We start from the raw sequence: 26013 nt of genomic DNA on the forward strand, positions 1-26013 counted from the left end.
CCGGTTCATCTCCTCAACCTGGCGGCATTCCTCACCAATCGCACTACGGAGCGGTGTCGCCGGTGTGCTGTGGTTGGCTGTGGGAGTAGGCCGGGGGACAAGAGGGCGGGCTCGTCAGGGCAGCAGGGAGCGTTTCGCCGGCTGGAGCGTTTGGCTGCTGTGACGACGATGGGGGAGTGTGGAGCGGGCCGGGCCGCGGGGTCAGGCCCCGCAGGGCTGTGAGCCGGCAGCGGGGAGGTCCCGCAGGCGGGTGGGGCGTCGAGGCCCGGCGCTGGCATGAAGAGGTGAGTGAGCGAGAGAGGGGTCGTGGGGGCCCGACGCTGCCGTGGGACGTTGCTTGGCGCCGCTAGGTCGGGGTGATGTGGCTGGGCGACACGGCACGGGCCCACTGCCCCACTCCGCTCTCCCTGGCCGTTCCCGTGGTCGCCGGCCCTGCGCTAGAGGTGGAGCCGGGCCGCGGTGGGCTCCCGGCGGCGGGGGCGAGGCCCAGCGGCGGGTCCGGTTTGGGCTGGCTGTAGCTCCTTTCAGGGCTGGGGCGGGGGGTGTGCAAAGCTCGGGCTCTCTGTTAGTTCAGATTTAAGACCCGACCACCTTTTGCTGCGACTAAAATAGTGTTTCGAGCTTTCATTTTTTGTCCTGCGCATAAACGCCCAGAGAGAGCGCGAAAATACTCAAAGCTAAGGCGGGGGACAATAATTACTCTCAAAGCCAGCCTTGCATTGTGACTTGCAGGTTTATTGCGCGTCGCATCATACCTTGCTAGGCGATACATCACTTTTGCGATTAAACGTTCCGCTTGTGAACGAAGTAATATGTGTTTTGGTGTCCGTTTCAAAATCTGAACATACGTGTTTCATTTTACTGAGAGTACTTTCCTGTGGGGTCGATAGAAGGGTTGCCTGCAGAGCAGGGCTGATGGTGACGTTGATGCATACCTGCCAAGTCTAGTAATTCCAGAGTGTTCTGATAGCTCATAATGGTTTTTATTCTTCTTTCAAGAGAATGTTTGTACTAAATATATAACACCCTACAAAAATCTGTTTTAGTGGAGTTTTTTGGCTGCGTTTTCTTTCAGAAATGATATACATTCGTACTGTTAATTTGTATTGAACAATGTGTCAGCAACTGTTTTGAAGATAAGATCTCTATTTTTGTCGCTCATGGCTTGTATTGCAGTCATGAAATTCTGTGTGCATTGAGATGCAAAAAAAATTTGCTTGTTCTGATCTTAACCTTTCCTTAAACGGTTTTTGGACTGTTGAAGAACAGAAATTTGCATCTCAAATGTTTTAAACTTGGTGTTTTAAGTGAAAGCTCTGTAAGGAACAATACAATTTAGTTTTGCTTTTTCATTTTATACTTGGAATCGGGGTAAGACTTCATGCAGAAAGCTGACAGCTGATTCAGATATTTTTGTGTGGTTATCTAAGGCTGCTGCAGGATAGAAACAAAGTTTTTGTATTTCCTGGTTTTATGGTGAGACATCTGTAGTGGCAGGGGAAAGAAAGGAAATTAGGGAAGATTTGAAACTAGGTGCCTTATTATGGCCTCTGACAATTTTAAATTATTTTGTTTTCCAAAGCATGTAGCATTGCAGCTACAACTATGTTTTGCCTGTTGCTTCCCAAAATCCTTTGAGCCTGAAAATAATTCAGGTAGTAGGTGGAGCAGAACAACATAATTGAACAGGCTCTGACACTTCAACATTTGCGGTGATAGTGAAGTACACTCTGGTATGTGCAAAGTAGTATAGTTGCAGGTATGTTGTGCACTTCACTCGTTGCTAATCATGATTTGTTTGGTTCCCAAGTTAACTTATTCTGAAAGCTGATAGCTTTTTCTGATCTTACTCTGATGTGTGTACGTTCAGCAAGTGCACTTGACTTGCAGAATAATCAATTCCATGATCTCAGAGGTTATTTCCAACCAAAACAGGTCTATGAAAAATGACTGTAAACCCCCCAATCTTAAAATCAGTGATTCGTGTACCTGTATTTCTGATACATTGCCAGAAATTAGCATCCTTTTCAGCAAGCTTTTCTGTGCTGTTAAAATACTATTTTATCAATTTTATTATTCTAAAAGAAGGGAATTTGGGTGTTAGAGCTGTGCAGGCCCAGTAGTGGTAGATAAGTTTTCAAAGAAAGGCATCTTATATACTGATAACAAACTTTGTCATAATGGAACTCTTTTGATACTGTATTCAGTGGCATAATGACATCTCTGTGGATGACTAGAGCTTTGAAAGGCTGACCATGCACCTGATAAAGTTAAGAGTTGCAATTAGATTATGTAATGATAACATGTTTTTACACTGAATTCTTTACTACTAAACATGTGAAGATTATGTAATATTGCAGCAGTGGACCTGCAAGCAGAGTATACTTACTAAAGAAATATAGAAGTAATAGTCTGAAAAAGAAAAAAAAAATGTTACTTTAAAGATCTTGAAAAGACTTCTCCATTAATCTATTGTTTCCTTACATACCTATTAAAATAAAAATGAAGTATTTCTAGAAGTGGAATGGAAAGGCCATGATCCCTGTAAGGCAGAGGCAGTTATTTGCAGCATATTAGGAGTTGATTGTGGAATTTTTTTCCAAAAAAAATAAAGTGTATCAGCCTTGGGAAATGGAGAAGGTAAAATGGAATTATCGAGACCAAGGCACTATCTACTTCTTTTCCCAGCATCTGGAAAAAAGTAAGGGGTGGGAACTCGCAGAACTTGGATGGAACTCTAGTTTAGTATCTGAGTAGACCTGTAAAAACTAATGCTCGTGTAATCATGTTTCCTTTGGGATGGAGAGATCCATCCTGTTGTCGTCTTCATTAGTGCCCTCAAAATGTTACTGTTTCACTCTGATGTCAGGTGTTTTTGTTAATCGGGAACAAACATTAAAGCCCATTAATGTGTATCAAGCAAAACTGCAGAAGAATAATTCGTAACTTGAAAACAGATTGACAGTTCAGTGAGGTCTGAAACTGTCCAGATTCTGTCCCTCAGGTGGAAACACTTTAAACTGTATAGCTCCTTTGAGCTGCTGCAGCAGCAGTGTCAAAGTGTGGTGATGACATAGACACCCACGGGTAAGGTCTGTGAAGAGAAGCTGCTATGTTCAGTGTGAATGGCTGTGTGGTAGAAGAGCCTCATGAGGAAGCTCAGCAAGTCAGCACAGAAATGTGTGAATTCCTAGTGACTGAGAGGTGCTACTTTGCGTAAATTCCAGGTCCTCTGTGTTTGTTACTACTTTTCTTTGTGGGAAAGCTTTGTTAAGTACCCTGTTTAAAAACGTGGTGAAAATAAGTTCAGTCCTGCTGGATTCCATTGCTTTCTAATGGCTTCTGAAGCTGGGATCTAGCTGAGTAGGACAAATAGAAATAATTGTCCTGATATTTGAATGCCATCAGAGAGAAGATCTGGAGGAGTAGGGTAGCAGGAGGAGGCACAAGGACAAAGAGTATTTGCTTTTTATTTGCTGGAGTTAAATTTATAAATAACCATTGAGATTCTCCTTTAACTGTATGCAAGCTGTGGCGTCGCAGACGGGGACATTTGCATTTACATTATAATCTATTCTTAACCTGTCCACTACAATTTGTTGTCATCTTTAGAAGAACAAAGTCTGACTAAGGTACTTTTGTCGTGTATCCAGCATGATCTGAACTGTAAACATATATATGTGTGTACGTGTATTGTACTTCTGTATCTGCTACCACGTGCGAGGAAATTCTGTCTTTTCAAATTGTTCTTGTGTAGTTTACTGATTGGGAACTATAATTCTTAGGATAATATTTAACTGAGGTGTTTTCTTCTGGTATCTTAACACTGAAGGTGATCTACTTCCTACATCATTGAAATGAATTATCTTTCTAAAAGGATAAAAAGACAAGACTTCAGGTTTGTCTTCAGAATTGCACGTTGCAGTGCAGGCACAATTTGTTTTCCATATGCTGTTTATTGCTTACTGGAACTGTCCATTTCTATTATTTAAAGAAATGGCTGTTACAAGTTACTAAAGTTTCCATTTTGTGTTGCTCTGTTACAGTGACACAATTTTCTACTGCACTAAATCACAATGTTATGTGGGATGACAGATGCAGTGCACTTTGTCAGCAGTAAGTACGCTAAAGCACAAGAAAAGACCTTCGGAGCGGAAAGCTTCCATATAATACTGTTTGTGAACTCAAGCAGAATATTTATTCCTGTTCATCTGAAATTAAGATTTCTTTTCCCTTTCCCATATGTGTGTTTTCTGCATTTCATTACATTTTTCCATAGCTCTGTACTTGAAGGAAATGGAAAAGGAAATAGGTAACAAATAGAAATGGGTATGTCCATGGTCAGCAGTTCTATGGCTTTTTGAAGACTATGCTCACTGTTTGAAATTTTGCTGAACTATTCTTATTCTGTAGGTAGAGTGAGCCTAGTCACAGATTTAAATGATTTTCTGTTGTATTATTGAAGACTAGTTGCAGTTCTCCAGTTTAATTTTGCCTTTCCACCCCTTTTTCTTATTCTAGGCTTTCTGCTCTGGATTTAGTTCTTTGCAAAATGAATATTGCATTATTTCACAAAGGTTGGACCCACCAGTAGAATTTGTCAAGAACAGCACATGTAAATCAACAACTTACTTTTCTTCAGGACTTCTGCACAGCTTTAGAAGTTTTAAGCACAATGAATTCAGGCTTATGGAGTCAAGAAAAAGCAAGTTCATCCTACTGGGAAGAGCGGATCTTTTACTTGCTTCTCCAAGAATGCAGTGTGATAGACAAGCAGACTCAGAAGCTCTTGAAAGTGCCCAAAGGTAGCATTGGGCAGTTTTTCCAGGACCGTTCTTCTTTGGGACACTCCAGAAATATTCCTTGTAAGGGCAAGAAACTGCAGATTGGATTAAAGATTCTGGAACAACCTCATGCAATCCTGTTTGTGGATGAGAAGGATGTTATAGAAATAAATGAAAAACTTGCCGAGTTGCTTTTGGCCATTACTAACTGTGAGGAAAGATACAGTCTGTTTAAAAGCAAAAGCAGATTAACTAAAGGCATCCAAATAGATATTGGCTCACCTGTTAGAGTACAGCTGAGATCAGGAGATGAGAAATTTCCTGGAGTTGTTCGCTTCAGAGGACCCTTAATGCAAGAAAGGTCCCTAACAGGGATATACTTTGGAGTGGAGTTGCTGGTAAGTTTTTTGCTAAGAGGGAGCATCATATATATTTTGTAAGAGGAGCTGAACAGCTATTTAAAGAGGCAGGCACAATATTTTGTTTCAGGGCTGATGGTTTTGTAGAGTGCTAAAAGTCAAATGGCAACTAGTTAAGATAGAAAATGTTGTTCTTGGGTGCTCCTATTGATGTATTTCTGCAAAATTGATGTATTTCTGCAAAATTGATGTCAACTATAAGCTTTTGAAGGATTAGATTCAGGAGAGTGCCACTTCTGCATTAGAGTTATATTTTACAAAGTCTTCCTTAAATATTTCCCAAATTGTTTACAGTTCCCACTAAGAACCTTGGGGAATATCAGGCCCCGAAGCTTCTGAAAATCAGCTTGCTTTATTTGGCACCCAAGTGGAATTTTTGAGTCGTTATGTCTCGTATGAAGTAATCTTGTACTGACATGGCAAAAATTTGTTGGTGGAAGATTTGCATTGAAAGGAAACAAGCTTTTCTAAGTGGAGAGGCTTCTGCCTGCAGCTACTTTATATTGCCTTCTTACTGTTTGTTCCCTAGCTGTGTGTGTGCACTTGCCACAAATTCTGGCAATAGAATTCTTGCAGTATAGTGACAGTTAATTGTTCAAATTCTTACTGCATTTGCATAAAAGATGCTGCTCATTCTGTGTCTGTTTTCCCTCCTTTTCTTCCTCCTCTGACACTTAGGAAGAAGGTCGTGGTCAGGGCTTCACTGATGGACAGTACCAAGGCAAGCAGCTTTTCAGATGTGATGAGGATTGTGGGGTTTTTGTTGCTTTGGACAAACTGGAGCTGGTGGAAGATGATGACAATGAACTGGAAAGTGACTATGCAGCTCCAGTTGACACAATGCAGGTAGAACTTCCTCCTCTGGAGATCAACTCCAGGGTTTCTCTGAAGATAGGAGAGAGTATAGAGTATGGGACAGTTATATTCTGTGATGTCTTACCAGGAAACGAAAGTTTAGGATACGTTGTTGGAGTGGACATGGTAAGAAAATAATCTGACTTTAATAACTTCTGCATGTGTGTTACCTAGTAAATGACATGCAATATAGATGAAGAAACGTTATCCACAAGCTACTTCAGCGGAGGCTGACCTAAAATGGGAAATAAACTCTTGTGTCCAAAGATGCCCCTTGGTGATGATTGGTTTTGTTGGCATCAGGTAAATGGTTTCCTATTTGATGCTAAACAGTTCAGGAGAAATAACTGGTTACTCTGAGGAGCCTCCACTGAGCTACTTGCAATGTTAGATGTCAGTCTTGAAGTAATAGAGTTGAGTGTTTGTCTTGTGAGACTGGCTTTGTACTGCCTTTTAAAAAAACCTAAACTGGATGCCTTTGTTAGCTATTTTTAAAGCTGTGTGGTTTTTTTTTTTCCCATGTATTAATTGATTTGTTTGACATTTGATGTTAAAAACTGAGTTTTACATTCAAAAGTTGGTCTTTCAAGAAAATGTGAAACTTGTAATTACAAATGATTTCTAGCACCTTGATTTTTATTTTATTTTATTTTTTTTTTTAAATGAACATTTTCCAAGTTTTAGGTAGCTACTGAGTGTTTTGCTTTTGCAGATCAGGTACTTACTGCAGTAACTGTTGCCTAACAATGCACTGGAGTTGTTCTAACTTGTTTATAAAGACTGGATTTTAGTAGAATAATGCTTATTATAGTAGGGAATATTTCTCAGAAGAGCAGTTTTTAAGTTTGTGTTTTGTCTGCGTCATCTGTTGTGTTTGAGTGTTCTAAATACAAAGTTTGTTACAGGAAAAGGTGTATGTTGTCAAACCTTGCACTTTCTACTTTTTACATTCTCAAAGACGTCTGTATTCTGTACTGCATAAATCCTCTCTTGGGATACATGTAACACGCTTTTCTGTTTCCAGGATAATCCTATTGGAAACTGGGATGGAAGATACAATGGAATACAGCTGTGCAGTTTTGCAAGTGTTGAAAGTACACTTCTTTTGCATATCAATGATGTTATTCCAGGTATGCTCCGCTTTCTTAACCAGAAGGCAGGCTTTGATAACATCTCAGCCTAGGCACTGCAGAATGAATATCCTAGATACACTTGAATTAGTGTAACCTGTGTTACCCTTCAGTTTCCTTCTACTTTGGTACAGTCTCACTGGTAGAAAAGGTTTAATACTGAACAAAACTCATGTCAAATTGTATGGTATTTACAACACTATACAGATGTATAGTGCTCATTAATGTGTTAGTGTCTGTAGTGGGAATCCTTTTAGTTGGATGTTTCTCAGTTTACTCCAGGAGTTTACATTTCTTGGATGAGAAAGGTGTTCTATGCTCAGAATGTATTGATAATCTTATTCATACATTCTGTAAGTACTTGAAAAATCATAGCAAGACTGGAAAATACACTATCCACAGTAATTCACTGAATAGTGTTAACCTGTAACCACTGCAGTCCCCTGATTCCTCTTCCGAAGAAAGAAATTTTTCATGTAAAACTTGTTTGTACTGTTTCTGGAGACAAGTACTACTGAGTGTGCAGTTTTGTACAGCCTGTAGTCTGTAACCTCTGTCTTCAGTTTGGCTAACTGTTCTTGTGTTCACTTCCTGCTTGTTGGTTTAGTTGAGATGCATGTTTTTGCATGAATTCTCTGAGGAATTCATGGAGATTTCCTTCCCCTTTTTTAGGAAAAGAACAGTTGTTTTACATGTGTTAGTAGAAAGCAAAGTTTATAATCTCGTGCATCTGCTTCCTATAATGGAAGCATGCACATACATCGAAGAGCGTGAAGTCCAACCGTTTGTCTCCAAGAAATCATGGTAGGCTTCAGAGTAATGTAATTGTTGATGTGACAGAAGCAAATGATGTACCCTTTAAATGGTGGTTACGTGCCAAACAAGGTTTTACTCCACTCACTCACTCACAGAATTTTGGATGCTAGACCTTGGTTCATGAACTTGTCTATGGCATAGTGAAAGCATAGAAAAGGAAAGCTAATATTCTCTTTATATACCATGTTTTAGAGACTGTGTCACAGGACAGGAGACCTCCCAAGCTTGCCTATACCTCAAGAGGTGGTGGTGACAAAAGCTTGTTCAATCATAGTAAGCCAAAGGCTACAGGTATGTATGGGAAGCAGTTTTCTTTACCTAGATAAGAGTAAAAATTTCTGTGGCTTAGGCAAAAGTGTTGCTGACATTTTCTGTCACTTAGTTACAGATCCACTTAAATTTCTCTGGAAGTAGTATGCTTTTATTTAACCATAATAAAGGTGGTAGACAGTTTGAAAGTATTTTGAGCAGTCTTAACTTAATGTCATGAAAAATCAGTTTGAGACTTACCGAAAGTTCAAAAGCACATTGTCTGGTTGTCTAGTATAACAGGGCTGCGTTCTGGATTTTCCAGAAGTGTGGTGTGCCTTTGGTTTTGTTGTTTGGTTGTGGTTCTTTGACGTTTTCAATGAACCTACTTTACTGTTGTCTTCCTTCTGCAGGACTAGAGAAATCCAACTTTGTAGCCCAAGAACAGATCTGCTTTATAGTAAATAAGTTAATTTTTCCATTACTCAAAACTGAAGTCAAATTTCGGAATGTAAGCTTCTTTTGACACTGGTTTTAGCCAGAGCTGAGAATCCACCCAAAAACCTGGAAAGGAATTAATTTTTTTTAAGCCATAAATCAAAATTCTGTGTCTTTGGAGTGGCTGTTTGGCTTGTAGAATACTAGTAGCAATATATTCTGTAATTGGACATTGCCATTGGATAATGACAGAGATGGTCTTTACTAAAGTAACTGTGGTTGCATGGAGGCACAAGTTGTAACTGTGGAATTGGATTGATAAATTGTTTGTTCTGAATTTATTTTTTAAAACAAAAAAAATACCTGTTTATACCCATTGCTTACAGTAATGAAAGATTTGCACTTGAGGGGCATTTTCTGCTGCCTTTTCAGGTAGGTGACTTGAAATTTCATCTTAGGATTAAGTTTGTTTGGGATAAGCTGCTGCTTTGCTGCAGGCTTAGGACCGTGTTAGCTTTGATGGGAGAGTTTGCTGTTTTGTGGAAAGGCATTTTTGCCTCCTTGGTAGTAGAGTAACAAATTTATGCTATGAAATAAGTGTGTAGCTAACCTTTTGTTAATAGAGATTGATCTCTTTAATAAAACATGTTGTTTTCCAGGATCTACCTCTGAACCTGGGAATAGAAACAGATCTGAAGTCTTCTACACATTAAATGGCTCATCGGTTGACTCTCAGTCTCAAACGAAAACAAAACCCCCATGGTACATTGATGAAGGTAAAGAGAGATGATGGTCTCTCATGTAGGCACACACTTTATTTAAAAGACAAATCAAAACTAGAGTGGATTGATCTTCAAATAAAGCAAGTGTGAGTTTAAATTTAAAAAAGTTGGAGTATGTTGTCTTGGCAAAAGACATACTATGTCATGAAAAGCATCTTGGAGCCCCCGTGAAAATATGCTCTGTCTAAATTGACAGACCTGTTGTGTAATCCTGGGTGTAGAAGATGACATTTTTGGCAGTGTGAGTACAGCTCTGTGGGAATGCCTATGTCTTGAAGGCAAAATAAAAGCTGAGGCTTGGAAGGAAGATACAAAGATACTCCTTGTAGCCAAGTGTACAGGGTAGTTCTATTTGTGCCTGTCTTTTTCTAGCTAATGTTGCAGATGTAGGGGAACTAATACTCTGCCATGTAAGATAATGAACCTGGAAGAAGAGGAAGAAAATAATCTGGCTAAGCATACAGATTTCTTCAACATTTTAAGAAGTTACTTCTTTAAAATCTCTCTTTGAATTCTTACAAGTATGGATGCATGTACTTAAAGGGTCAGTTTATTTTGATTTGCTTCCAGATAAGTTTGTTCTTCTTCTCCTGGTCAACTTTTCTAAAGTGTGGCTGACTCAGGAAGTGAAAGGTAGACACTAAGATTGTTAATTTACATTTGAAACCCATGCCAGTAGTATCCCCTCAATTCCATGAACTGTAAAAGAAAATGGGTTAAAATTGTTCTTTGTTGCCTAATGGATATTGTTCCAACAGCTTGAAACTCTTGCTTAAAAATGGTTTATTATAATCTCTAAAATAAGGTATAAATCCTGTCTAGAAAAGCCTATGGAGGGAAATGATTACTTAATGTCCAAAAATTAATTTTAAAATAATTTCAGTTAATAAAACTGGGGTGGGAAATAGGTGAGAAGAGGCTTTTGCTCTGTCAGTACCAATTGTGTATTAGAGACCATGTAGAGGGATAAGATACACAACACTTGTGCTGTTACATCTAGTTATGATCTTATTTATCAAGCATTACATTAGTCATGACTTATTTAAATCCTTTATTATTTATAGACACTGTTAGATTCCTTGTGCTGGAACCAGAGTATGTTGTGATAGAGCCACAGGAATAAGCATTTTTCCATTTGCAAATTGTGTCTGCTAGCAATTACTCATCTTGTATGAGCTGTGAACAAAATGCTTTCTGCAGTCACACTGTCCAATGACTTCCTGTTTTTGCCTATTGGAATTACAACCCTTGGGGCCGTTGCACTTAAACCAAACAAAAGTTTTCAGTCTAGACCTTCCTGTAGTTTGTGGCTAACAGCTCCTTCCTCGGTGGTGTTAATTTCTCTTGGTTGTTGTAAAAGTGGTAGGGCTACTGCAGTATCTCCTCAGCCAGCTCAGTTTCTCCAGTGTTGCCAAGTGAGAAGCATCCTCCTGCATGTCCCTAGCTGTTTCTTACACAGGACACCCATTAGATCAGATGTGGTTGCAGATACACTTTATTGGTTTGATAGCAAAGTCTTTTTTGTAAAATGGGGAAAAAGCCATTCCATATTTACTGATGTCTTTGTTTTGCTTTTAACAGTTGCTGAAGACCCTGCAAAATCACTTACTGATTCATCTTCTGGATTTGGACATTCTTCACCACCACTGCAACCACCTTTAACAAATTCTGTGTCTACAGAAAACAGATTTCACTCCCTCCCTTTTAGCTTGACAAAAACATCGACTGCTAATGGTTCTATTGCACATAGTCCTCTCTCTTTATCTGTTCAGTCAGTAATTGGTGATGTAAATGCTACAGCTAACCAGGAGAGCCCAACAACAGCAAGCCCAGTTGGGAACTCACATGGTCTTGAGGCAGGTTCCTTGGCTGAAGTTAAAGAAAATCCTCCTTTCTATGGAGTCATCCGCTGGATCGGCCAGCCCCCGGGAGTAAACGAAGTGTTAGCTGGACTGGAACTGGTAAGTATCAATTGGTCTCTATTAATTGCATGTCCCTGGTTTTGTTTCTGAGAGTTGGTGCCTGCATGCTTTGCAATGCAGTCAGTCTGGAGGAATTTGTCCATACAGGTGGTCATGCAATATCCTTGTGACACAACTAAATTCTTGGGTGAATTCTGACTTTTCATGGCTGCCTCAGGCAGGCTGTGAGATGTCTTTGTGTTGCAGTGGGTAATTGGATCTGTAGGACTGATCATTTATTTTTAAAGGAGAGCCCTTTGCTTATGGTATGGAGATAGAAAATGAAAAAAGCCAACTGTATTTAAACATTCTTTGAAATGCAGATTTACCTAAAATACCCTGGCTCTAAGAATCTTTAGTTGAATGTCAATATTTTGTCTCTTTGTTGCATACCAGCAAAGGAGCAGGCAGAGTCCTAGCATTGGGTTTGGTAATGAGTGGTAGTGATGCTGTTTATTTGACAACCATTTGCTTTATGTGTTCTCTGTGCCCTTTGTCAGTTTCCAGGGGCAGCAGGCATGAATTTGACTCCGTGGCAGCTGCTGCCAAGGTTGTGATTGGCTAACAGTTAAATTAATGTGATCCATTTAGGGAGGTGGGTGGGGTTCTTTACATCAGGATAACATTTAATAACATTTCAGATAAAGCAGCATACAGTTATGTAGAACAACAAACACCTTTAGCAAAGTAGGTGAGAATATGACTGGAATTTCAGTTGTTACAAAAAATCCTGAAGCTTGTGGGTTCTTTGGGTAAGCTCAAGCTGTAGTTTGCCACAGATGTTCTAGGCCTGCAGTTTAGGATGCCTGGATTTCTGGACTTGCTTGTCACATACTTCTGCATTCAACCCTAGCAATCGTTAGTAAGCAGACAATACATTTTAAATCACGTTACTACACAACAAGTTACTGCATAAGTTATTTCTTGTATCTAGTTTGTGTTGTCTTTCCTTGGTGTACATTCTGAGGCAGGAATTTTTCTTGTGCAGGCTACAGTCACACAAAGTATTAAGGCACTTGGTGATTGTGAGTTTCTAAAAGGTGCTTGGTAGTGTGCGTGTGCTCTTTCTAACTACAGAAGGAATTTGGAGTGATTCAAATTCCTTGTATTCACTAGGTTTCATTCTTGCTCTCCTTTCCCACCCCCTCCCAAGCTGCTTCTGATGGAATTTTTGTTTAATTTAGGATGGAGTGAAAGTTTAAGCATGAAGAATATAGTGCAAGTCTGAAATTTCTTCAGTAAACCCAGTTAAAGAACACTTTAGCTGAAGCTTCATATACTGAAATGTATAAATTATATATCAAGCTTTAGAGTACCTGAAGGGGGTGGCTTAGGAGTAGATACTTTGTCAAATATCATGCTGCAGAATTGTAGAAATAACAAAACCAATCGATTCTCCTTTGAATTTTCAGGAAGATGAATGTGCAGGTTGTACAGATGGGACATTTAAAGGAACTCGCTACTTCACTTGTGCTCCAAAGAAAGCTCTTTTTGTTAAACTCAAAAGCTGCAGGCCAGATTCCAGGTTTGCCTCACTACAGCCTGTTTCCAACCAGATTGAACGCTGCAACTCTCTAGGTACTGGGCTTCTGCTTAATACTTACCAGCTGGGAACTGACAAGGGTTTTGGTTTCATTTATTCCTGCAATATGTTCTTTGTAGTGAACAGGTATTACTTAAATGAATTTAATTAATAGAGGATCAGCCTGCACAGAACATAGTGCTTCTGTGGATTACTCTTTTTATGCTTTAAATCCAGAACATGTTCACATATTTAAAGAAATTTCATAACATTAAGGAATTTTTTCTTATGCTGTACCTTTTTTTTTACTTTAGAAGCTGTAGAGCAACCTGTCTGATACTTGCAACTCCAGCACTATGAGATTGCATCATCAGAAACAGTTGTTCTTCTATAATGTCAAATCATTCTTTTCTAAATCCTGCAATAGAATAGCATGGTTTTTATGGTGGAAGTTTGCTGTGAAATGCTCAGTGGTTTGGGTTTTTTTTAACCTCAGATGCTTTAGCTTTCTTGGGCCATGTTGTGTATTGCCTGGGACAACAGGGAAGAAAAAAGTGATACTTGTCAGATAGTGTGAACAGGGCATTTATAATGAGGAGAGAACTTTATTCCTACTGGATAAAATTAATGTGGTGCTGCAGGCTTTCTGAAGCACTCTAAGGGCCTTGTTCATCCTGGAAGACAGTGAGTTTCAGGTATGATAAAATGCTGTTCTGTTCCAGAGAAGGAATGCTTACACTAAGGCAGCAACTTAGCTATAAAACATTAATAAAAAATTCTTAAGGGGGATAAAATTTGAGGCTTTAAAGTGTCTTTTGAAAAAAAAAATTTCAGCCTTTGGAGGTTACTTAAGTGAAGTGGTAGAAGAAAACACTCCTCCAAAAATGGAAAAAGAAGGTTTAGAGACAATGATTGGAAAGAAGAAAGGTATCCAGGGTCATTACAACTCCTGTTACTTAGACTCCACCTTATTCTGGTAAGTTCCTAATTTGTATAGTGACATCCTGTGCTAGAAATGCAGAACCTGTTGTAATGACTGTGCCTTGCTGTGCAGCTGCTGAAGTTGTGCACTGCAGTTTGTGACACGTGACTGTGCTCTTCCAAGCTGACCAAGTTCTGCAGCATTTGCTGTGGAACATGAACTACTAATAATGTCCACATTGTACTGGCCCTCGTGTGTCTATACCCTTCTTGACTGGGTCCCTGGCCTGTAAAGGCCAAAGGATTAAAGACTACACAGGCTTGGGGGTGGAGGGAGGGAAATGTCTCATAAAACTTCATTGCTGAATGCTACCTAGGATACTGGTTTTGTACTCTGAGTGGAGTTCTACTATTTAGTACAGCTGTGTTGTCCTGTGTCTGTAATTACACCTTTGTGATTTTGTTTAGTACGTGGCTTTGCTTGGTTTTTCTTATGCTGCTTAGTCATCTAAATGGTTGTATCTGCCAGAATCAAAACAACTTTACTGTTCTTTTTTTCTTTGTAGCCTGTTTTCTTTTAGCTCTGTTTTGGACACTGTGTTACTCAGACCTAAAGAAAAGAATGATGTAGAGTATTATAGTGAGACTCAAGAGCTGTTGAGGACAGAGATTGTGAATCCTCTGAGAATGTAAGTAAAAACATGAGCTGCTCTCTGGTCGCATGTAAATTTTACACTAGATCATGCTGCAGGCCTGAAAATTTTGGGTAGCTGCTGCTGGACTTAATCATATTTGGCAATAAAATTTTTTTTGCTACTCTCTGTTTGGAAATGCAGTCAGCATAAAACTATAGTAAAATGTGTGTAGGTATGACTAGAAAATAATTGCTAAATACAAGTTACATTTGTTTGCAGTATTGGTATTTCTGTGATTGTAATGCTGTTTTCTTGACAAAGTATTTGGGCTACCTTTCATGATTGGATAGATTCGGCAGGGCTTCAGAGGCTTCACTGATTGTTACAAGTGGTCAAAACACTTTAAAGGCATTTGCATGAGCTTTGGCAATTTCTTAGACAATAAACAAAGGAAATATGGCACCAATCTGCAGGGAGAGTTAGGTTAGTTTTATTTGTTGTTAAACACGCAAATAATACAGTTGTAATTCTGACACTGTAGGCCGTCACTGACCATTTGGCAGTTTTCCTTTGGATTCCTGGAATAAGTAGATGACTTCTAAATTCTTGTGCTTTGTATGAGTATGTGTACTTTGCCTGCTGTGTTCCAGGGTTCTGTGGTATAGGGTAGTAGGTTACACCCTGAGCAGATGAAAACTCAGGTGATCGAGAAGGCTGAAAGTCTTCTATCTTTCCACTGTACTCCAAATTTCCTTTGCGTTTCTTGTAAAGTTTTAGCAGAAAAGTTGGAATGCTGCAAAACTTCAGTTTCTTAGGTCAGCAGTGCAGTTCTGTATCTTTTTCTCAAATATTTCATTATTTGTGGTGTTGTTAACAACTCCCACAGCGCTGCTGTTGTGCGATATACAGCTGAAAACGCTGTATTAAGCAGGGCAAATTAGAGTGAAAACAGAATTAATTGACTGATAAATCAGATAACAGCTGTCCCGGTAAGTTAGTGCTTTAAAAAAGCTGTACAAGGTCATTATGCACTACACAAAATTTATACTGCATTAAAAAAACCTGATAGTCAGATTGAACATGAAAAGTCAATATACAGCCCTAGAGAAGTACTGTACACCGTCAAAAGAAGATTCGGGAGCCTGTATTTCACCTTTTTTTTTCCTGCTTCTCTGACTTACCAAAAACTAGCTAATAGATCTTTTAAACCCATTTATCTTAGATATGGATATGTATGTGCTACAAAAATCATGAAACTGAGGAAAATACTTGAAAAAGTTGAGGCTGCATCAGGATTCACTTCAGAGGAAAAAGGTAACTGGGGAGGCTTTCCTTTCTTTGAGATTTTTAAGAATGATATTGTGGAGGAACTGCAGTACCTTGCTATATAATTATACCAAAACAAAACACACAAATGTTTCTCTGTAGCAATATCTTTACCAGGGATTTTGAATGACTGTTGGGTTGTATAAAGGTCTTCTCTGCTTCCTTGGGTCTGTAACTCTAGCTGAACAGTTTCTGCCATGACAGTGTTTCACTGACCGGTTCTTTCCTTGCCTTCCTAGGCCCATGTAACTGCCTTCTAGCAGTTAGGGGAGATCTAAAGCTGTTCCTCAGAAATGACAGGGCTCTTTCAAAATGTGACTTTGGTCCCTGAGGAACATAATCTTTGCACTACAACATTTCATTTTCACAATGGTTAAGACTTTAAGTATTTAAAGAAATAAAATGTGTCAGTGGCTTTAGAAAAATCAGTTCCCAACCTTCTGCTTCATGTAATGCTTGATTAGCATTGTATGATGGAGCTGGTTGGGTTTTGTTTGGGAGAACACTAGTTTCTTTGAAAATCATGAAAAACAGTATTTATTGCAGTTAGTGGCAGAAAGAGAAACATTCCAGAAAACTCTGTTGGGGGAGAATAGACCTCTGGGAAGCATGTTGGCTGCATTCTTGATTAGAGAGCTTGGTCTCTAGATGGAACCTTGTTACTACTGTGTGGTTTTTTTTACGTAGGCGTTGCTGTCACTACTCACTGCTTCTCTGCAGTTTCACTGTTTTCTCCTGAAAGCTTTTCTTTCTCCCAGAAAAGTGTGGTGCCAAATGATTCCTCTGAAATACAGAGCATCTTTTTGATCTTTACTGGGAAGCTTTGTTACCTTATTGAGTCTGTGCCTTTTATTGGGGCCATTTGACACCAAGCGAGCAAATAGCGGTTTGTGTCATGAAAATGTAGTTTGTCATAATCCTACAGTTTTAATAAAGATGTAAAAATGAACCATTTTTCCTGTTAAAATTTTGGAAACTTTGATTTAAAATCAGTCTTTAATAATGTGTCTGCTTTTGCATACTAACAGTACTTTTTTTTTTAACTCTCCTCCTAGATCCAGAAGAATTTTTAAATATTTTATTTCACCATATTCTAAGAGTTGAGCCACTGCTGAAAATAAGGTGAGTCTGTCTTCTTCTTTGAACTCATCCAGTTACAGAGGCTGATAAGGAGAGAGCATCTACTGCCTTTCAAATGGAGGTAGCTCTTAGAGCACCTTTGACTTACTTAGATTTCTAATAAGATATAATAGTTCTATTGACACATTTGACACTATCCTACATTTTTTGGTAGGCGGGTTTTGCCCCACTGGTCTCTTGCAAAAGCTCAGAACAGTTTGGCTGGACAAAGATCCCCTGTCCCTGTGCTGTGTGCTTTGGAGCCTTGCTGTCTTCCTGCCAGTGTTGCTGGAGGATGGCTGCTGTAAGAGCATTCTATGGCACGTCTTAATGTGGCTTGCACCATGTATCTACTTACTTCTGGGACAGGCTGCAGAGACTGCTGAATTGGTGTTTACACATGGAAACTGTTCTGCATTTCTTCTTTAAGGCTGATAAAAATATTTCAATGGTCTACCCTGACCAGCTTTGAGTTCTCTTACTGTAACAAAATAGCAGTTACTGGTATTTACATACGCCTTCATTCTTGACTGAGGCACTGCAAGGATTCAGCTGTCATAACTGAGTTTAATGGAAGTAGGGCTTGTCTCACACTGCTGTCATTCTGCTACCCAGCTTCTCTGCTGCATCCCGTGGCAGCAGCAGTGTTACAAAGCATTTGTCATAGTTTTTCAGTCCTTTCCTCACTGCAGGAATTGTTTTGGTCTGTATGCTTCTTTAGCTCAGTGGTGTGTGAGCTAAGTGCCCTCTGTTGCACTATGCAGAGCTATGGGGGCTTCAACACTGTGACTGGAGCATGTGTGTGATATACTGTTCTTCCCTGGGGTAGATGCCACTGGGGCTGTCTTCTGTGGTGGGTCTATAGGAGAATTTTGTTGGGAGGAGAGGGGAAAAGTTGGAAGGGATGAGAGATCAAGGATATAATGAATATGAAACTGTTTCTGCTTAGACAGAGGTCAAGGTGTGTAATCTAACTGGTAGATTAAAAAAAAAGGAAACCAAAACACAATACCTAATAATTTCAAGTGTGTATAGAAAAGTGCTTAGAAAGTAGCTTGTAAGACCCTCCCAGTTGTTAGTGCCTCTCTTCAACTCTATGAAATATGGTGTCTTGAGAAACTCTGTGGCTAATGTATACTTCTGGTGAAACAGCTGGGGTACAATAATATAATTGTAGTAATAGTTATTATTAGGATAGTAGATCTTAATGAGGGAATAATGTATTTGTAGTTTTTGGTACTTACCAGATGTACTTCTGTGGCAGAAATCACGGCTGAAGGGTGTAAAATACAAAGTAAGGAATGGTGCCTCTTGTTCCATTTGTACTCCATTTGCTTAGGAATTATTTCTCAGTTCAGTAATACATAGGCATGTGTTTTAAAAACATACTCCCAAATTGATACTGCTTTTGTTTTCTTAGTTTTCTGCATTCATTACACACTTGATTGCCTATTAACAAGGCACTTTATTGCTGCTGGGTTTTGGTTTTGTAAAGCATAACACATTTCAATGCACAGAGGCTGTTGTATAGACTATTTTCTGCTAGATACTATTTTCCTGGTAGAATACCGTTGTTGTTACAGCAGAGCTTCAAAAACTGTAGGTTTTTTAAATGTGTTTTCAGATCAGCAGGTCAGAAAGTACAAGACTGTTACTTCTATCAAATTTTTATGGACAAAAATGAGAAAGTTGGAGTCCCAACAATTCAGCAGTTACTAGAGTGGTCATTCATCAACAGCAACTTGAAGTTTGCAGAGGTTAGTGACAGCTGTTTGCTTTGTTAGAAGAGATGATACCTAGATATTTGCTTATTCAGCCATGGGGCAAAAGTAGGATTTGGAGCTAAACCAAAATGCAGACATGTTGGAAATGCAAGTATGAGGTCAGTGGTACAGGATGCATACATTACAAAAATAAAGTTGCCTTGATGGCCTACAATCTTTGACCAGACCAAACTAATTTAGATAAAGAATTACTGAAACAAAACTTGTTACTGCCAGCAAGTTGTCTTAAGGATTAATGTTTTGAGATGCCTTTATTTGTAAAAAGCTTTACAATGGGAAGATTTTATTTCTTCCCCATTCAGATGGAGAAGTGGAGCCTAGCACTTAAGCATGACTGGGACTTAAGACATTTGACAGTAGTTTAGATGCCACTGTACTGGCTTTTTTGTGGGGTTTTTAGCTGTAGGTTTTCTCCAAGTCCTTATTTTGCTTACCATCGTGTTAATTTTGAAGTCAGTGGGCTACGATTTTAAATAAGGCAATATAGGCTTATAGCCTCAGAAGTATGTATCTAAACTGAGATTGTTACCAAGCTTAAGCTCATGACATTACACTCTGGCATTTCACCTAGGCACCCTCTTGCCTGATTATCCAGATGCCTCGCTTTGGAAAAGATTTCAAAATGTTCAACAAAATTTTTCCCTCCTTGGAGCTGAATATAACAGACTTACTTGAAGACAGTAAGTATGTAACATTGTGCTGTCTAATGAAGAGAGTTATGGAGTGAGACTAACACAGTGAAAGCAAGTACTCTGGGTTCTTTTGGTGGGGCTTTTCATTAAATGGTTAACAAGGTAGTGTGAGATGCTCAGGTGGAGGAGAAAGGAAAATTTATTGGCTAAAATGTTTAGGTTTTGTTTGTTTTTCATGTCAAAAGCTATAGTTCAGAAGAATGTATAGAAATGTAACTTGATTGATTTGTTTAATTCTCAAGTATGGAAGGGAACAACTAAACTTATTTCATGATGATGATGCTAAGATTGTTAGCAAGAACACAATTCATTAATATGTCTTGAGTGTAGCACTGATTGCCTAGTAGGTATTTGCAGTGTTAACTACATTAGTCTTCAGTTTGTGCTGCTTGTTTCTAAGCTTTTGGTCATGAGTTTATCAAACTTTGGAGAACTTGAGGTTCATATGGAAACCTGCAGCATGCAGTGATGGTGCTTTTCTTTTACTATAAACCTGTCACCATTTTTTGTGAACTTAAATTTCTAGCAGTTGTCTTCAGAGTTTTTCATTGACTTGCCTAAGGAAAGACACCCAGGGTTTAATTTGAGATCAGAATTAATCACTGAAACTGTCATGGCCTCCTCTTCCATTGTCATGGCCACCAGCTTACAGGATTTATTGGTTGGTGTTTTTTTTCTGGTGTTCAGAGACATGGGAGCTAAGCCAGCTGTACCAATAGGATGAGAGCTGACTTGATTTAGAAACCTGTTTTTACTTGTTCATGCAGTTAATGGAACTTCATTTGTAATCATCATCTTTTGCAACTTAACACTCCAAAAGTTTTTCTCTCATTCCCCGTTATGTCAAAGGGAAGCAGCTAGATACATCAGTACATTTCTGCTTTGATTGGCAGTCTGGTTTTAGCTTTGTTTCTCCACGTAGTTACCCTCCCTTCTTTCCATACCCTTTATCTAAAACCCAAAAAAGCAGTCTTCCCAAATGGGGACCAATGTTGTCTTTAAAAACGCAGCTCCCAGGCAGTGCCGTATATGTGGAGGACTCGCCATGTACGAGTGCAGGGAGTGCTACGAAGATACTTCTATTTCTGCTGGGAAAATCAAGCAGTTCTGCAAAACGTGCAATACGCAGGTGAGTTGTGGCCTTTGTTACTCTGCTTGGGCTTCACCCGAGCTGTACCTGCTGTAATAATCAAAAGGAGAGTGGAAGAGCACAGTGAGACTCTTGTCAGCACTAGTGCAGCTGTGCATACCAAGTAAAGCTTAGCCAGGAACATCACTTGAGCCTTCTAAAAGAACTCATCCAGTCTCCTACTAAAATCATGACAACTGCCAAATCCAGGACTTGAATACAGGGGAGAGGTGGTGAGTGAGAGATCTTGGAATCTTATTTCTCATTGCCTGCTTTAAATCCTAATTTTAGATAAATGCTACCTTGTTTGAATTAATAAATCCATGGTGTAGAACTGCTTCATTTTGAGAGCTGTTTGGTATCTTGCATGAAGCTGTCACAGCCATGCCTTGTTTTCACAGTAGAATGAAAATTGTTGTGTTTTCTGGGCAGTATGAACTACATTGGTGGGGAGAAGTAGGAGAAACGTTCAGTCTGCTGCTGTTCCTTCTCTAGTCAGTTCAACAGCAGCGTTGTTTTTAGCTGCCACTGAAACAATCTTATGGGCTGTGTTGTTTTTTTTTCTCTTCTGAAATATTACTTCAATTGCAGGTTCATCTTCATCCCAAGAGACAGAGTCATAAATTCAATCCATTGTCACTACCTAAAGATCTACCAGATTGGGACTGGCGACACGGATGCATCCCGAACCAGAAGATGGAGTTGTTTGCCGTCCTCTGCATAGAGACGAGCCACTACGTGGCTTTCGTTAAATACGGGAAGGATGACTCCGCCTGGCTTTTCTTTGACAGCATGGCAGATCGGGATGGTAAAGCTTTGCTTTATTCTTACTAGTCTTCTCTTAATTTTTTTTAGATGTAAAAACTGCTTTAAATTTCAGTGCCTTATTTTTGGGGCTCTTAATGTCATTTAACTTGATGTATTTGATGCTATTTCCTAGCAGCCACTGATTTGCATAATCTGAATATTACCTGAATTGGATACTTTACTAAACACAAATTACTGCAAAAGTTTTCTGTCTCAATTTGCTCTACGTTTTTCTGTACTTTGGATGTTTGTTAGAGAGAATTAATTAAGTAATCATCTGCAGGAAGGTGTTTTTTCAGTCTCTGTTTAAGTGGATGTGCATCATTATCACATAGCACACACATACTATTGTTGCACTAAGGTGTTGGTGTCCTCAACAAAAGAAATGGTGTCACACTGCAACATATATATCATTTCTTTGAATCTCTTTAGAGTTAGCAGTGGAAAACTGTTACCCTGTAATAATACAAATGTCAGTAGAACAAGTGTTCTCTTAAATGCTGCTGCATTAAATACGTTTAACTAAGGACTTCGTTCAGTTCTGGCACATGAGGAAAAACAGCAATAGTTGCAAGCGTCAGACATAGTAACAGGACTTTGCATGAAGCATTCTTTAACTCCTCTGTTACGGTGTGATTTTTGTGGGAGCAGAAGAATGTTGCCTCCTGTTGAAAACGAATCTGCTGTAGGATTAAAGTCTCTTCCCTCTAAAAGCCAGAAGGCACCCAAGCTTTGTTTCAGAGTGCTTGAAATGTGTATGGCTGAAATCTGTAAAGAACCACTTTAGTTCAGGAATGTCGATCAAATGAGATACTCAGTGGTTTATCTCCTGCTGATCTTAGAGTGTCTATATCACAAATGCTTTTCTTCAGCAAGTGCTGTAAGCTAAAAATGTCTGCTGGGAAACAGTGTCATGGATGTCCAAACTTGTGGTGCTTGAATTTGCTCATTTTTAGATGAAAAATGGCTAGGAGCAAGCTCTGCCTTACTCTTGCAAGCCAGATACAGAAACTTACGGTTTGTAAATTCATCAGCTGTTACCAGTTTTTGTTATTAACAGATTCAGTACCTTTGAGCTGGAGTATGTATATGTTTGTCAGTGAACAAGATATTCCGACACCAGCTGCAATTTTTCTTGAGCAACCCAGTTGTCCAAGAAGTTTACCCTGCAGCAGTCCACAATGGCATATGTAGGTTTTTCAGAAGGCATTTTCAGGAGTTGGTGATACTGTCACAATTAGAGTACATTAGAAGAGCAAAGAGACACTGCCCTAATCTCTCTCTCTCTTTGTTTCCCTGTGGCCAAAAGGAGGTCAGAATGGCTTCAACATTCCACAAGTTACCCCATGTCCGGAAGTTGGTGAATACCTGAAGATGTCTCTAGAAGAATTGCACTCACTGGATTCCAGGAAAATTCAAGGTTGTGCACGAAGACTACTTTGTGATGCCTACATGTGCATGTATCAAAGTCCAACAATGAGCTTATATAAATGAACTGTGTGCTCTGGAAAACTGAAGAAACGGTGTAGAGTTGCATTTGCTGCATTTTATGGTTAAAGGCAACCGTTGCTGGCAATGGAAGCGATGACAAGGAAGATGTTGAGAGCAAAAGGATTACTGTTCCAAAACCTACATGTGGAGTTCTGTCATTGAAGTATTTTGCACTCTAGGAAGTGTGCTTGTGTGTTTGTTTTATAAACAAAGTAAGTCTAAGTGAAGTTACTAAAACTTAAACCTTTAAGTGCATTGATTATACACAGGTTTTCTTGAAATGTTAAAGGTGGAATTATATCAGGAGAAACTTCCTTAGTCTCTTTGGAATGTAAAGCTAGATAGTTTTTGCTCAGTGCATTTCTGTGGGCCAAGGATGATCATTCTCTTGTATTTCTCTACCCTCTGCCCTACCACCTCTCCCCCACCCTTGATTGTTTAGCACCACAGATTCTCTTTGAGAGACATTTCAGACTGTTCATGGCATATTAATTCTGTTCTGTTACCCATCTACAAGATTTTCAGTTCACACGTTTGCTTCTTCAAAAATGAACATTCATTTAAAGATCTGGATTCCTAGCTTGTGAAAATCAAGCACGCAGGTTTGCTATCTGTTAACTTGCAATTTTTTGAAGGGAAAAAAAGAGCAGAAGAGGGCATTAAAGGGAAGCATGATTGCTGAAATACAAAATTAGAAAAAGACATCTGTTAACTTTCACTGCTGAGTGTCTATTTATAAAGAAACAAAGCCGTCTGGAACAGAATAGCAAGTATATACAAATGATTCGAGGACAAAACAATAAAACAGTGGATTGCCTCAGGGAATGTTACTGAAGTGGATTCTAGTCTTTGGTAAAACAAAACTGACTTCTCTGTGGTACATTAAGCTGCTACCTGGGAATATGTTACCCATTTGACTCTTCATTTAGGATTACTAATGAATAGTAAAAATCTCTGCCTGGAAAGATGAAACTATAAATAAATGTATAGCAAAGCTTTACTGTATAGTAAGTACCTAATGAAAACTAACTTGAAAAGCTGCAGAACCAATGTTGATGTAAAATACTGTACTTTTGAAGTCTGTTGGTTTCTGTTTTGAATGAAACACTGTTGTTTTAGTTGCTTTTTAGCTACTTCTGTCAACGCCGACCGGCAAACATACAACTATATAGAGACGGTAAAATCGGGTTGTACAAAGTGCATAGATATGAGCTGTACATTTTCAACCCTGAGATGTTTTATATGGAAAACTTCCTCTTTGGGATCAAGTCTGTAGAAGGAGAAGTCACAGAAAGTAACAGAGAAAAAAGCCACTTTGAAAAAGCCACCATTTTAAAGACAGGGGAGGCTGATCCCATACTGTAGAAAATGTGATTACTTTGTTCTTCATGGAAAACCTTAAGGTTTTCTTTAGGACAGGCTCTGCCACTGAACAGTACCAGAGAGGGTTGAAAACTGCTTGAAGGACTAAACTGTCTAAAGCAGGCAGTGCTGAGGGACTTGGTCTGTTCCATTAGCCAGTGCATGTAGTGTGCTCTAATTTTTCACTCTCTAGAGCAAGGAAGTAGTTAGTGAAAGTGTCACTGTTGCTTTTGCCTCTAACAGTCTTCTGGCGTCCATGTTCCCTTGCCTTACTTACCTAGTCTGTGCTCCTTAGCAAACCGCTCTTTTGTTTCAGTACTACTAGGAACTCTTGATCTCTGCTGAAAAATTTTAGTGAGGCTTTAGGTGATGGACTTTATAACCTGTCAGTGGAGGGGTTATTGTCCATTGGCTCCTCCTTGGCTATGTATCATTCTCTGGGACAGCAGCTGCAGCCGTATTGACAAAGATACCATAGAGGCATCTCCTAGGCAATATCAAGGTAAAAAGATGAGCTCTATAGGTCTACTCTAAGCAGCTTGTGTTTATTAAAATGGCCTAGAGAACGCTGACCTCATCTGAGTATGGTTACCTACCCTTGGCATACTGAGGAGGAGATCCAACCACAGCTTCTCAGTACCTCAAGTGAGACCTGTTTGCAAGGAGCAAGCAAAAGGGGGCTTGCACAAAATAAAAAAGGCAATCATAAACCAGACTTTGAACTGGCCAGAGTTTGATACCTTCACAGCCCTGAGCCCCAGGGTGAGACTCAACCTGAAAGTAGTTGGAAGTGGCACCCCTTCTGAACAAACAGCAAACATAAAGGCTTTACAAAATGAACAAGCACAAACCTATGTACCAATGAGACCAATGTGAATGTCTGGAGTCTTTCTCTTTACTATCCCTAGATTTATTTTCTAGTTTTCCTGATGTGTTAACTTTCATACTTCCATATGCCTTGCACTCATACCATCTCCTCCCTCCCATATATGACATACTACCTGAAGTTAGCGTTATCTTACCTCTTCCTGAACTGAAGAGAACAGCCTTGGAATTGCTATGCCAAAGGGGAGATGTGGATTTACCAACCATATTTAAGTTTTCTAGATTAATAACCTCGTAGCAGAATACCATGGTTGGTTGGTTGTGTTACCCCCCCCCCCCCCCAACTGTAAATATCCATGAATATAATTTTTCAGAATGCATATTCTGTTAGCAGAAGTGAGTTAAAGAAGATGGATGTAAATGAACTCTTTGGCTTTTGCCTCCAATCTTCTGGCCTTTGACTGGAAATGAAAAAGAAGTTGTGAGAAACTTGTGGTAGAAACATACAGAAAAACCTGGGAGTTTAAATGCATTACTGTGCATGCTTCTTGCAGGCAGTGCTTTGCAGCCTGCATTTGGTACTACTTGATACTCTTGTGAAAGGGGAGCTAGTTTTGCAAAGAGTATAGGATTATATGGCTACTTTATTCTCTGTTATGATCAGCAGAGATGTTTGCTATAGTATGGAAAAAAAAAGTGTTGGTTTTGACAATTGAATCTTCTTTTAATCCAAAACATACTGCTTCATGATGGGTGTTGGCTTGGAGTTGATCTGGCAGTGTCAATGAAATACTATGGAAACTTACTCAAATTTTTATTTCCTTTCTCAGAAAGGAGGCAGAAGTGATTTCACTGTGAAAGGAATAAAATCACTTGTAAAATAACTTACATATAAGGGTAAGAAACTGTTTTTAGCCTTCAGCACATATTGTAGGGGAACTGAAGAAGCTCCTTTAACCAAAACCT

General features: G+C 39.2%; 1 protein-coding gene across 3 annotated transcripts; it reads left to right on the forward strand.

Moving 5' to 3' along the window:
* Positions 1 to 103: 103 nt before the first annotated feature.
* CYLD (CYLD lysine 63 deubiquitinase) lies at positions 104 to 24918 on the forward strand. 3 transcript variants are annotated; one of them, XM_054169884.1, is made up of 17 exons: positions 104 to 284; positions 4522 to 5182; positions 5882 to 6184; positions 7083 to 7188; positions 8197 to 8295; positions 9351 to 9467; positions 11055 to 11434; positions 12847 to 13012; positions 13791 to 13932; positions 14444 to 14566; positions 15735 to 15826; positions 16894 to 16960; positions 18582 to 18714; positions 19313 to 19421; positions 20444 to 20562; positions 21154 to 21370; positions 22679 to 24918. In XM_054169884.1, exons 2-17 carry the CDS (start codon positions 4676 to 4678, stop codon positions 22861 to 22863), a joined length of 2865 nt encoding a protein of 954 aa, XP_054025859.1. In that variant the 5' UTR covers positions 104 to 284; positions 4522 to 4675; the 3' UTR covers positions 22864 to 24918. The 3 variants fall into 3 exon arrangements, with proteins under 3 accessions (XP_054025859.1, XP_054025861.1, XP_054025860.1); XM_054169886.1 differs by having other exon boundaries at positions 5882 to 6049; XM_054169885.1 differs by lacking the exon at positions 104 to 284 and adding an exon at positions 3979 to 4116.
* The last annotated feature ends 1095 nt before the right edge of the window (positions 24919 to 26013 follow it).

The sequence above is a fragment of the Dryobates pubescens genome, chromosome 19 (genome assembly GCF_014839835.1).
Source record: "Dryobates pubescens isolate bDryPub1 chromosome 19, bDryPub1.pri, whole genome shotgun sequence".
Taxonomy (NCBI): domain Eukaryota; kingdom Metazoa; phylum Chordata; class Aves; order Piciformes; family Picidae; genus Dryobates; species Dryobates pubescens.

Excerpts from the sequence above, each read along its gene's own strand:
- CYLD (XM_054169884.1), top strand. The coding sequence starts at position 4,676 with ATGAATTCAGGCTTATGGAGTCAAGAAAAAGCAAGTTCATCCTACTGG. Across the intron at positions 7,189-8,196 it reads TATCAATGATGTTATTCCAG|AGACTGTGTCACAGGACAGG; the intron begins GTATGCTCCGCT and ends ACCATGTTTTAG. Across the intron at positions 14,567-15,734 it reads ATTGTGAATCCTCTGAGAAT|ATATGGATATGTATGTGCTA; the intron begins GTAAGTAAAAAC and ends CATTTATCTTAG.